The sequence below is a fragment of the Lucilia cuprina genome, chromosome 2 (assembly GCF_022045245.1).
Source record: "Lucilia cuprina isolate Lc7/37 chromosome 2, ASM2204524v1, whole genome shotgun sequence".
NCBI lineage: Eukaryota > Metazoa > Arthropoda > Insecta > Diptera > Calliphoridae > Lucilia > Lucilia cuprina.
In genome coordinates this window covers 38,343,536-38,357,251 of record NC_060950.1, presented here as the reverse complement: position 1 = coordinate 38,357,251, position 13,716 = coordinate 38,343,536, and the positions used below count along the sequence as shown (strand labels likewise).

Below are 13,716 nucleotides of genomic sequence, written 5' to 3'. Positions count from 1 at the left end.
TTTTTCCCTACAGGGGCCGAATTTGAAAAAAGTGCCAGACACCGCTTATTTTTTAAACTGCTTTTGTATCTTATCTAGTTGAGAAGATATGAAGTTACCGAATTTACCCGTTTTTACCCTCTAAACATTCGAATTTCCAAAACCTTCTTAGTGGATCTATTTGGTGTGAGACCAATCTCCTGACCAAATTTCAGATCTTTAGCTTCAACCGTTTAGGCTGTGGGATGATGAATCACTCAGTCAAGCAATCAGTAAGTCAGTCAGTAACGTTAGAATTATATATAAATAAATAGATAGATAGATAGATAGATAGATAGATAGATAGATAGATAGATAGATAGATAGATAGATAGATAGATAGATAGATAGATAGATAGATAGATAGATAGATAGATAGATAGATAGATAGATAGATATATAGATAGATAGATAGATAGATAGATAGATAGATAGATAGATAGATAGATAGATAGATAGATAGATAGATAGATAGATAGATAGATAAATAGATAGATAGATACATTACAGAAATATCACGTAAGTGAAACAAACTAGCAATTATGAGGCATTTCAACAGTAAAATATTTTTATTGTTTTACAATAACACATTTTTATTACATTTTAATCATTATTCTGCAAATAATTTGTAAATCGATCAAAAGGTATTATAAAAACAAATAAATTATTCCAAAAGTTAACTCTTTTTGTTATACAATATTTTTCTTAGGACTTAACTTTTAATATTACAATAAAGGTACGTTGTGGTGGTCAACATGCTTAGTGGTTGTGCAACTTAAAATTTAATTGCTTAATGATTTAATTATTTTTATAATAGAGACACTTTAAATGCATTAGTTAAAGAAAAAAGGAAAGTTATAATTTTGAATTGACTTTTACAACTGTTTTGAGATTAGACCTAAACAGTAATTGTGTTTTTAGAGATACAAATGAATTTACATACATATGTGTATAATCAAAGATGTTGAATGCAGTGGAAATATAAAATTGAGCAAAAGCAAATGCAATGCAAAAGTGACAGACAAAAGAAGAAGACTTTAGTAACACAGATAGGTTAACGCACTTAACTGCTACTGATATAGGTAGGGTTTTCTTTAATTCATTCTTGTTATTTGTTAGTTATTGCCCAAATTAAGATTATTAAAACTTCAATTTCATTTTTGTAGTTTTAGGTACATTTCGTATTGTAAGAGATATACGAGTGCCCCTTTTTAAACAATCTCCCATTTTGTATGTGGCCTCACAGTTTTCATAGTTAAAAATGCGATCACATAGAACATCTTGCTCTAATTCACTAATCGAATGCAAATAGTTGTGATAAAGTGTATCCTTTAATATCAAAAGACTGCGAGGCTCCAGTATCAATTTAAACAAAACCTCCCGTTTTAAACAAGTGTCGGTATCCTCTTGCATTTCCCTATCATCGGAAGTCTCTCGTTTAGTAAATTCCAGAACTGTATGGGAACCACAAGATATAGTTGATATGGTGGGATAAAAGAGTGGGCCATCGGTGTGAGGCATTATACCTTGACCTGGTCGATATTCATTAACCAAAACATGATTTGCCTTTTGTGTTTCAAAAATACTAAGATTATTGATTTTATCAACGTATGTCTGCAACCATTCGGGGATTTCTTCGGCAAGCATACCATTGGGGTGTGGTATACCACCGTAATTGACTAGGCGACGATTCAAGAGTTGAGTCCATTTTGGTTTGGGAGTTTTCTCGATATGTGATAATATACGCTGCTCTTCTTCAGACGTTATAAAATTTGGTATGTACATAACAGTTGGAGGGCACTAAACGAAAGGTCCATTATTAATATCGCAAATATTATAAATATTTAAGAGTCTGGATACCTTCCGAACCAGAAAATCACTAAAATCCATTTGTACTAGTTAAATGTTATTACTTGAATAAAGAATAGAAAGAAATCTTTGTTTTTGAAAATTTCCAAGTACAAAAACATATACACTACACAGTATAACATAAAACAAATATGTTATTATTCTTTTACAGCAATGGCCTTGAAATATCAAAACATTAATAATTCACAATAGTAACAATAAACAGAGTCGATATTAAGGCGAATGCATTGTATCAGGGTTCACTCACAAGGTGAAGTCAATTCAACAACAGATTTTTATTTTTTTTATTGAATGTTGTAGGGTTATATAGTTGAAACGAAAAGTCGACTTTTTGCATTTAGTTGAAAATCGACTTTTTTCTACTAATTTCGAGTTTTTGACCTTTTCCGTGTTTTTGCGACTATTTTAAAGTTTTTGACGTTTTTAACATTTTCAACTTTTTGACTTTTTTGTACTATATTCGACTTTTTTCATAGACGATAGTCGAACATGGCGATGAACTGTCAAAACGAATTACGAATGTGTCGTAGTAACGGATAATTGGCTATCGTCATTTAGAGGCCCAATTAAGTTATTCAACTGTTCTTGGAAACATGGTATAACACACATTACAAAGACGTCAGAAATCGCTAGAAAATAGCATGCATTTTAATCTAGTGTTTTTTTTATAGAATTTACTCAATGTATGTGTTATTTAAAGAATTTTCAGACTTTCGAATAATCGAACAATCGTCTTTTTGTCGAAAAAAGTCGAAGTCGACTATTTTGTTTCAAAAAGGTCGATAACTCGATTATCGTCTGTGAAAAAAAGTCAAAAAGTCGACTTTGTTAATAAAAGTCGAAAAGTCTAAAAAAGTCAATAAGTCGAAAAAGTCGAAACGTCGAAAAAAGTCGGAAAAAGTCGAAAACTCGACAAGTCAAAAATAGTCGAAAAATTTAAAAAAGTGGAAAAAAAAGTCAACAACTCTAAAAAAGTCGGAAAAACTCGAAAAAGTCAAAAAATAATCGGAAAAAGGTCGAAAGAAGTCGAAAAAGGCCGAAAAGTCGACTATTTACAAAATACTTATAGTCGAAAAGTCTAAAAGTCGACTTTTCGTTTTAACTATAGACCCTAACTATAATACTTGGACCTGTTTCACACTAGGAAACTTTTGTTGAGAAATTCTTGATTTTGTGTGTGAGAGAAAGAGATGGTTGATACTTCTTTCTCTTTTTCTCACACTCGAAAATCAAAAGTTTCACAAAAAAAAGTTTCCTAGTGTGGACTGGCACTAAGTATTGATATTTGTTAAAAATATTCGTATCATAATCAGCTATAGAACCCTAACTACAATACTTAGACCTGTTTTACACTAGGAAACTTTTGTTGAGAAATTTTTGATTTTGGGTGTGAGAGAAAGAGATGGTTGATACTTTCTCTTTCTCTCATACCCAAAAACCAAAAATTTCCCAAAAAAATTTCCTAATGTGGACTGGCACTAAGTATTGATATTTGTTAAAAATATATGTATCATAATCAGTGTTGCCAGAACTCCTTCATAAAAAGTCAATAAAGTGCAAATTCGTTGAAAAAGGTTCCAAATTCAAATCATGTTTTTAAAAGTCGATTAAGCTTTGCGATTGTTCACATTATTCAATGATATGTATTTAGCCAAAATCTTATTTTAAATTGCATAAATTGGATATATAATTTGACATTGAATATATACATGTTTCACTGCAATATCGATAACAATATAAGTTTGTTTATTATGCAATACTAATAATATCCTCCGAAAACTTTTTAAACCATCCACCACCATCAGTCGTGATAGAATATATATAATAGCTTGGTATTCCGTGTGTAGCATCAAGAAATTTTCATGTGAAAGAAATATACCAAATATGGACAGAAATCATTTTTCATTGTTAAATAAATTGATTATTGATTTGATGCAAATAGGTTTTCTACATGTATCAATCACTCTACGTATTTTTTTTCGAATCGGTTCATATTTAGTCATAGTTTCCATATAAGGTCCTCTTTCGAAAATCACATATACTCATATATAAAATTCCTCTTGAGTATGTCTTGTGTATATATAAACCATTCTAAAACCTTTTTCGGATCGGTCCATTATTGGTCATAGGTCCGATATAAGGTTCACTTCTGAAAATCATTCAAACGCACATATTTCATTGTCAAATAAAGCATCTAACACTTTTTGTCGAAGAAATAAGTGCAGCTGACGAAAAAAAAGTTCTAGAATTGGCAGCACTTATTATAAAATAATTTTTGAGTCTAAACTTAATAGGTAGGGTTCTATAAATCGACTTTCGAATAATCGACTTTTTGATACCCATTAGGAAAACAACCTATTAAAAAACAGCAAACCGTAACAGCTGTTTTTGTTTGTTGTGTGGTGAGTTTTATTAAAAACATTAAGTTTGTGTGTGGCTAATTTGGCGATTTTTCGATAAACTTACAAAATAAGATAATTTTTTATAACTTCTGGAACAAATGAAAATGAAACAAAATATTTATTAAATAAATTTACTTTAAATCTTTTGAGATTTGCGTTCAAACTTTTTTAGTATAGCAGACCTTTCATTTTCCGAATAAGAATTTTTACCACAAAAATTTACATTTTTAAAGGATAGAAAATTGACAAAAAATTTATAAAGTAAATAATTAGGTTAAGAAGGATTATGCACCAGAAAAAGCTGCATCCCCGCTGGGAAACCGTAAGGTCATTGTGATTCCCTTCATGGACAGTGAAGATCTTAAGATAAAGAAACAAAAAACTATAATAAAAACAAGAAAGGTAATAAGTAGAGAGGAGAGAAGAATGGAAACAGGCCGATTCTCAAAGGGTTTCCACCCAGAAGATTTACCAGTCAATGCTCTAAAGAAGTAAAGTAAGAGAAAATTAGTCTCCTTATAAAACCTAGTCGAAAAAATGACTAATTCCCTTGATAAAACCTAGTAGACTATTTCTTCTCATCCCCGTATATTAGTCTCCCATTTGTTTACAAAGGCCCTAATTGAGCAATCCCCTATTAGCATCTTTATCTGAATCCTTAGACATTGTCTATCCAGTATTACACACCCTAGAACGATGAAATCCGGAAAAAATGTATGCCAACCGACTTAAAGTTCTATCTAGGTTTTTATCGTGCACAAGATCGTCCGATATCATTTATATATCATTTTCCATATATGACCATAGTAACATTTTTTGAATGTTTTTTATTAAAAGGCATTCTGTAACGATATAATCCCAAATATATTTTTAATTTATCAGATTTGTTCCTTTCCACATTTATATACATATTTTAATTGATCAAAAATATTTTTTTTAATGTAAATCATGAAAATCAATTTTTTGAATTTTTTCCACGTGCATAAACACATATTGAAAATGTAAATAATGAAAACGAGTTTTTGTGTCTTTTCCACGTGCAGAAACACATATTTGTAAACAAAAATAACTCATCACACCAAAAAAATGTTTATTTTGTTAAAACAGCTGTTACGGTTTGTTTTATTTTTCGTCGGGTTGTTTTCTTTATGTGCGTACATTTTCCGACTATTCGACTTTTATTAACAAAGTCGACTTTTCGACTTTTTTTCATAGACGAAGTCGAGTTAACGACTTTTTTAGAACAAATAGACTTCGACTTTTCGATTTTTTTTCGACAAAAAGTCGATTGTTCGATTATTCGAAAGTCGATTTATAGAACCCTAACTCTCACTTGTTTATATTAGTTTTGCACTTTTTTAAAAGTTTGGAGATGTTTTTACAAAGTATTTTGTAAATGCATTAAAAAACTAAAAAATCAATTTTGCTTTTATCTTATTTATCTTTTTCTTAATCCAAAATTGTTTAGAAACTGATTTTTTACCAGACGTTTTTCAAAATATTTATTTCTAAAATCCCACTTTTAAATCTCTCTGATTTCGTTTTATTTAAAATCTTTAATAACTAAACGTAACATAGCCAGCTTATAGCCGTTTATAAACCGTCGCCGAAATGGTTAGTGACAATCGACGGCTTTAATGCTTGTCTGCTCAGGTCTCTCTCAGGCGTCAACCGCCAAATTTGCAAAACATTTTTTTGCATATTTGCAGTGACGCTATCATTTTCGGTGTTTTACCATTTAATAAGAATTGTCCCGTTGTATGTAAGGATATTAAGTTGTTTGTTGAAAGGAAGTGATAATAGATTTATTTTTCTAGATGCAACCTGAAAAAAAATCAATTGACAACGAACAACCAGCAGTAAAGAAAATGAAGGTCGATGGAAAATGTGTAATGCGTTGGGCCAAGCTAACTGAGAATGCTTTTGAACCAGTTCGTGGTTCTGAACGTGCTGCTGGTTACGATTTACGCAGTGCCTATGATCTAACTGTACCAGCCCGGGGTAAAGCTGTTGTAAATACCGACTTGCAAATTCAAGTGCCCAATGGTTCGTATGGAAGAGTGGCGCCTCGCTCTGGTCTTGCAATTAAAAACTTCATCGATGTTGGCGCTGGCGTCGTAGACGAAGATTATCGTGGAAATCTGGGTGTAGTACTGTTTAATCACTCCGATCAAGATTTCGAAGTCAAACGTGGTGATCGCATTGCGCAGTTGATCTGCGAACGAATTTTCTACCCTGAATTGGAACAAGTCGATAAATTGGAAAAAACTAAAAGAGGAGATAGTGGTTTTGGTTCAACTGGCGTTAAAGATTTACCATCAGAAGTATTAGCCGCAGATGCTGAAAAGGAAAAAGCCAATGGAAAATAATTTCATTTACATCTACATATGAATTTCACAATTCGAAGCCAATTGTTATTGCTACGAATTTGTGTGTAGTGGTTAAGTTTTGTATTATTCATTGTTTTTTTTTTTAATATAATTAAACACGTAATCTATAAATATTTTTTTATATAAAAGAGGAGGCTTATCATTTCATCATTCCACAGCAGAGAAAATATTCTCTAAAAATAAAATTATTTCTTAAATTTTAATTCAGATTTTGATTTGGAGCTATTAAAGCTCCAAAATTCTGAAAATTTAATGAAATATTTAATATTTAGGTGATTAGGAATTAAAATTAATCCTTCAAAGTTGTTTTTGATTACTCAGTAGTTGTTGCTGAGGTTGACAGCCCTTGGCCGAAAAATTTCGGGTCATTCCGGTACGTAGAACCGGCTGTCGGGGAATGGATTACTCAGTTAATTTTGTTTGCTAGTTTAAGCACCCAGTGGAGGCGGTATAAATTTGAGCAAGAAATGCAAAAGTGTAAATAGCCAATGCAAAAAATTAACACGATTTTTATAAAAATAAACATTAAGATATTACAATTTTTATAAGTGTCTTCTTTTTCACGTTCAAATAACCAATAAATAACATGAAGTTCTTTGGTCCCAAAAAACAAGTTTAAACGAGAAAGTTTGGCACGTTTCTTTTAATTATGTGTATTCGTAACTTCTGACATTTCAATCGATGTTGTGATAGAACTCAATAATCATTATTATTTTTTTAAACGATAAAAAGGGATTGATCTCACGAAAAACTAACATTGTTTTTCATAAGACTACTGCACTTATGGCTGTTTTTAAATTTTATAAAGGATTTTTTTTATTTTAATAATTAAATTTAAAAAATGTTTTTAAGAGTTGTAATTCAGGTCTGAGTTGGGGAACAACTCTTGCGTCATCGTTTTTATACCCATCACCTTCGTGAGAAGGGTATATATAAGTTTGTCATTCCGTTTGTAATTTCTATAATATAATTTTCCGACCCTATAAAGTATAGGTATATATTCTGGATCCTTATAGATAGCGGAGTCGATTAAGCCATGTCCGTCTGTCTGTTGAAATCAGTTTTCGGAGGACCCCAGATATCGGCGAGATCCGAATCTTCAATAATTCTATTAGACATGCTTTCGAGAAGTTCGCTATTTAAAATCAGCAAAATCGGTCGGTAAATAACGGAGATATGAGCAAAAATCCTAGACAACCTCTGAAAATTTCATCAAAAATTGTCATATTTTTTCATGCTTTGTTAAAAAAGCATCAAGAACACTGTATATTAGAAAAATATGTACGCGTGTGTGTAGATAATTCCCTTCAAACATTTAGAAGACAAAACTATTGCGCATCACCCCAGACGCCACGTCAGAAACACTTCTGGACGATTGTCAGACGAGAACGCACATTTTACAAAAACAAAATACATTGATTTCGAATTTTCGTCTTCTAGAAATACACTTTTAAGTTACTTCCGGATGATAGTTAGAAGAGTGCATCCATTTTGCTTAAACAAAAAAACGTGACTGTTGAACTTTTTTCATTTGGAAGTATACGTTTTAGTGACTTCTGTATGAGACTTGGGTGAGAACACATATTTTACAATAACAAAATACATTGTTTCCTAATTTGTATCTTCTTGATTTGTATGTTTATGTCGCTTTTGGAAGACAGTTTGAAGAGTGTTCACATTAATGTTGTATTTTATTCATCTGAAGGTGTGGATTTTAGTCACTTCTGGACGATTGTCAGACGAGAGCACACATTTTACAAAAACAAAATACATTTATTCTATTTTTCGCCGTCTGAAAGTATAGTTTTAGGTTACTTCCGGATGAAAGTAAGAAGAGTACGAAAACAAAAAAATATAAATACGCCATTTTTTAGCGTGAACGCGAAAAAAATAAAAATAAATAATGCAGTAATTTTGCTAAGTTCAGTGATGTTTTGTGTTTTGTTCAGTCATGTTTAGTTTTAATTATTCATTGTTAAACTTAAATGAGTTATTGAATTTAATGTTCATAGAAAAATAGTGTAATTAATATAATGTGAATCTTAAGTAATAAAAAACAATATGACAGTGTTGTGTTAAAAGTCAACTGTTAATAAACATTTAATAAGGTTTTGTTAATTGGCGAAGTTTATTAAATATATACCAAAAGTAATTATCTTCAAGGACTATATAAATAAAATTAAAAAGTAAGTTGTCATATTTTACATTAAAATTCTATTTTAGGAATAAGTTAACAACTCTAAACTGCTTTCATTTCCATTATTTTTAAACGTTTTAAACATTTAAAGACTTTTTCAAGTTGTACGTTTCGTCTTTCATTTGATGAACATTGCATTTTTAAACTATTAGCGCGTTTAGGTCCTGTTTCTAGATTACGTATGATCACTTTGAGCTAAAATTTTATTTGTATTTCATTATCGTAACAAAAACAAAATACATTAAAATTTTTACTTAAAGTATTCAAACGCTATCTGGAATCATTATATTGAAATTAATACTACTGTTTTATACATAAATTATTTTTTAATAAATTTTATTTAATATTGAAATCAGATATTTTTAAACCCACCTTCTTTAAATAAATACAATTTTATTAATTTTCATATAGCTTTGGATTTAATTATTCTAATTATAGGTACTTTTTTAGTTATTAACACTAGGTCTTTCTATGACCTATCATATGATAGTATTCTTATTCATGCCGTTCCCAAGATATTAAACCTAAGTAGATAGTTTTTGAACGTGTATAATTCCTTAATTAGAAGAGAGCAAAATAGTATTGCAGTATTAGTGTTAGTGACTCTAAATAATTTTAAAAATAATCCATGGCTCGAAATTTCCAATCTTTATAGATAGTTTAATTCCAAGTTATTTAAAAAATGTTCATGGAAGGCAATGTTTTTATTTATTAAAAACAATAAATTATTTAATTAAATTTTAATTATTTTATTTTTTTTAGAAAGTAGTAGCTAATATTGTACCCTATTAAAATACTTCTAACCGAATTAAAATATAAACAAGTATGAATGTATAGTCGGGCGTAGCCGACTATATAATACTATACACCTGTCAGTATGTATGTTAAAAATGGGGATTATTTAAAAAATAAAGCATTTGGTTTGTTTTTTTAACTTTATTTCGGAGTATTTTTACTTTTATTTTGGCAAAAATAGATTTTTTTTACAAGAGGGTTCAAAGGGGAGTAGGGCAAAATATAGCCCTATCCTTAAAAATGTTGGTAGGGGGAGTTAAGTCTTCTTCAATAATATTTATGTAGAATTTAAAAGTGTTAATAGTGTTTGTAAGTGAATTTTGACCTTTAAGTCATTTTCTGAAGGGGAGTTTGTATGGGGGATAGGATCAAATGAAGCCCGATCATTACAAAAATCGGTAGTGTCATTTAAAGTTCTATAAAACTAACTAATAATAAAAAGGGATCTGGTGAGTTATATATGTCTTATTTCATGACGCGGTTCCATGAAACATGTCGATTATTTGCAGAAAATGTAAAAAACGGATCTGACAGTTTAAACTTTGGTGGTAAATGTATTGGACATAAGATAATCCTATTTTATTGCTTCCTAAAGTATGAGAGGTAATTTCAATAAATACAAAAGTATGTATATTCAATATTAATTATAACATTATTTTTATTTATTTTGTTGATGGATTAATGCGTTCCAAAATATAACTCTTACAACTTGATCATAAAATTTATGAAGAATTACACAAATATTTTAGAGTCCAACGTTTTGCAATTTTTGGAAGTATACCAGTCAGCAGTTGGAATATTAATACAGATTTCCTGAAAATTATCTTATTATAAGGTAATTATTCTAAATTTTTGATACATATGTACATTAGACCGACTCACTCTGTATGGAAAGCAAAAACGTGTTTTTGTTACCCCTCTCGAAATGTTCCTTGCTTTGTTTTATGATGATTCCCAATATATGCCCGTTAGTGAGCTGGACCAAATTAAAAAAGGTATTTTGGAATTATTTTTTTTAAATTTTGTTTGTTTTGAAACAAAATATCCAATGCGGGGTATCGTTTAAAAGATATTTTAAAGACGCGTCCAATGATGTATTAATCATAAATAACCGTCTGCTTATAATTGTCATATTCCAAAATATTTAAAATTGTTAGGTTTTTACTAAGAAAAATAAAATATATGCACAATTTTGCGCACCACTAGACTTGGCTTCAAAAAACCTTTCAACTGTATATGTATATTGTTTAAGAAATACTGTATAATTTAAAACAAAATAACTAAAAAGGGACTTTTTTGTAACCGTTTCAGCTCACGAACGGCCATCGAGAGACTAGAAATATTTTGGGAACCATTATAAAACATAACAAAGATTTTTTTAGATTTATTTTTATAGATTTTATTTTGTTGAGTATACAAATAGAATAAGAGAAAACTCATCTTCTGAAAGGCGAGAATACTCATCTTCTAGAAGACGAGAATACTCTTCTTCTAGAAGAAGAGAAAAATTCATCTTCTAGAAGATAAGATAGGAACACTTCTAGATGATACTAAGTAGTCACTTCAAGAAGTGACTTTCTAGTTACATCTAGAAGAGTCACAAGTTTCTTCCGCGGGTCTTCCAGAAGTATCTTCCACGTTACTCTTAGACGTTTCCCAGCTCGGTATCAGTTCTTTCCGACTGGTGACAAGAATTCTTATACTTCCGCAACATCGCTGGCGAGCTTTTAGCACGTTTGGAAGTTTCACACGGGTAACTTCCGCAATAGAAAATGTTTGTAGGGTTGGCGGCCAAACATGCCCTTGCGGGCAACAAAACAAACTATACATAAAACAAAAACAATTTAATTTAGTTGCTCTCTTTATGAAATGGTACACAGAGAATATTTTCAAAAGCCATTACAAATTAATGTATGAATAATTTTTATAGAAAGATCTATTAGACATACATATGTATAATTATTTATTTTTAAGCAATTAATCGCTTAAATTGTAACGATTAAACGATCGGCTGTTAATCATTTGAGTACCTATTAGATACATTTATACATACATCAATACATTTTTACATCAAAATGTGCATCAATACATACTTTTATCAACGGATACATACAACAATACATACATGTCTTCCGTTATTCATTTATAATACTAATAATATGAATAACACAAATGTACAAACATAATTTTTTTTCAGTGCAAAGCACACATATTTTCATTTATGTTCTCTTTTATATTTTGCACTACACATATGCGTTTTAAATATTCTCTTTCTGGCCACCAAGCAAACAGACATCTAAAGCCGTGTTCTAAATTTGTGTTATTCATATTATTAGTATTATAAATGAATAACGGAAGACACGTATGTATTGTTGTATGTATCCGTTGATAAAAGTATGTATTGATGCACATTTTGATGTAAAAATGTATTGATGTATGTACATATGTAGGTATTGATATAGTTTATGTATGTATTAAAAGTTTATGTATGTATTAAATGTATCTAATAGGTACTCAAATGATTAACAGTCGATCGTTTAATCGTTACAATTTAAGCGATTAATTGCTTAAAAATAAATAATTATACATATGTATGTCTAATAGATCTTTCTATAAAAAGTATTCATACATTAAATTGTAATGGCTTTTGAAAATATTCTCTGTGTACCATGTCATAAAGAGAGCAACTAAATTAAATTGTTTTTGTTTTATGTATAGTTTGTTTTGTAGCTGAGAATATTTGTATTGCGTGTGTATAAGTGAGAATAACACTTTGCCCGCAAGGGCATGTTTGGCCGCCAATGATTTAAACCCAGGATCGGCAGACATATACTACTACATTTTGCACTTGTATAAGTGAAAGAGCGAAAAACAAGAAATGAGAAATCATTATACTCTCATCTCCACAAAAATGCATGTATGGAAAACTGTTATTTAGAAATAATATTAATGTAACAAAAAACTAATATTTTTTAGTTTAATATAGCAAATATTTTTTGTTTTTGCCCTGTTTTGCACATATTTATTTTAAATATTAAAATATATGTATATAAAATCACAAATTTAAGCTTTTTAACCACTGAACACTAAGAAGTGAAACGCTGTCATTTTTTTACAACACAAACGTTACGCTCTTCTCACATACGAGTTCTGTGTAACTCCAACACATATGTAAGAAACTTACTCTTTCTCCAAACTTCAAAACTTTGTCGCGAAAATTCGTGGCTTATAGAACTTGAAAATATTTTTTATCACTTAACGTTATATTTTATTATTTTTTTGCACACTTTAAATATATTTAATAGCCCGAAAAGATTTAATTTTTTACAAACGAAAAAAAATATTTTTTATTTTTTTGACATTTAATTTTTGTTGTTGAAATTAAAACGAAAAAAGAACAATGTTGTAAATTTTCGTATGGTACAAGAAAAAAATATTTCAACTAACTTAATTATTATTTCAATATTGCAGATTAAAAAGCAAAGATACGTTCATATATAATGTTTATAGATAAATTATGTTGCAAAATATTTAAAGAAATCTTCTAAAATATAAATTCAAATGAAATAATTTTTTTTAAATTTTTAAATCCGATTTTTTGCAACTATGTTGGCTTCAGAATTCTACTAATACATTCTTAGAGTTAGGTACCGACTGACAGTAGACTTAGGTACTTTTTGACAGCGTTTCACTTCTTATTTATTCTTTGTTATACCCTTCACTTTCGTGAGAAGGGTATATATAAGTTTGTCATTCCGTTTGTAATTTCTATAATATAATTTTCCGACCCTATAAAGTATATATATTCTTGATCCTTATAGATAACGGAGTCGATTAAGCCATGTCCGTCTGTCTGTCCGTCTGTCTGTTGAAATCAGTTTTTAGAGGACCCCAGATATCGGCGAAGTCTGAATCTTCAATAATTCTATTAGACATGCTTTCGAGAAGATCGCTATTTAAAATCAGCAAAATCGGTCGGTAAATAACGGAGATATGAGCAAAAATCCGAGACAACCTCTGAAAATTTCATCAAAAAATTGTTAAA

At 29.8% G+C, this 13,716-nt stretch overlaps 2 protein-coding genes across 3 annotated transcripts; one reads left to right on the top strand and one right to left on the bottom strand.

The window, feature by feature from the left end:
• Positions 1–694: 694 nt before the first annotated feature.
• On the bottom strand, positions 695–2,039 carry LOC111679001 (alpha-ketoglutarate-dependent dioxygenase alkB homolog 6). Its single transcript, XM_023440482.2, has 2 exons — positions 1,879–2,039; positions 695–1,818 (listed from the first exon to the last, which is right to left on the bottom strand). The coding sequence occupies exons 1-2, from the start codon at positions 1,906–1,908 to the stop codon at positions 1,159–1,161; spliced, it is 690 nt and encodes a 229-aa protein (XP_023296250.2). The 5' UTR covers positions 1,909–2,039; the 3' UTR covers positions 695–1,158.
• Positions 2,040–5,898: 3,859 nt separating this feature from the next.
• LOC111679000 (deoxyuridine 5'-triphosphate nucleotidohydrolase) lies at positions 5,899–6,882 on the top strand. 2 transcript variants are annotated; one of them, XM_023440481.2, is made up of 2 exons: positions 5,899–6,047; positions 6,107–6,882. In XM_023440481.2, exon 2 carries the CDS (start codon positions 6,107–6,109, stop codon positions 6,656–6,658), a length of 552 nt encoding a protein of 183 aa, XP_023296249.2. In that variant the 5' UTR covers positions 5,899–6,047; the 3' UTR covers positions 6,659–6,882. The 2 variants fall into 2 exon arrangements, with proteins under 2 accessions (XP_023296249.2, XP_023296248.2); XM_023440480.2 differs by having other exon boundaries at positions 5,899–6,051.
• Positions 6,883–13,716: the final 6,834 nt, after the last annotated feature.

Bases quoted from the DNA above. Each gene is read 5' to 3' on its own strand.
- LOC111679001 (XM_023440482.2), bottom strand. From the start codon at position 1,908: ATGGATTTTAGTGATTTTCTGGTTCGGAAG. The intron at 1,819-1,878 runs GTATCCAGACTC...CCTTTCGTTTAG, and splicing joins GTGATTTTCTGGTTCGGAAG to TGCCCTCCAACTGTTATGTA.
- LOC111679000 (XM_023440481.2), top strand. From the start codon at position 6,107: ATGCAACCTGAAAAAAAATCAATTGACAACGAACAACCAGCAGTAAAG.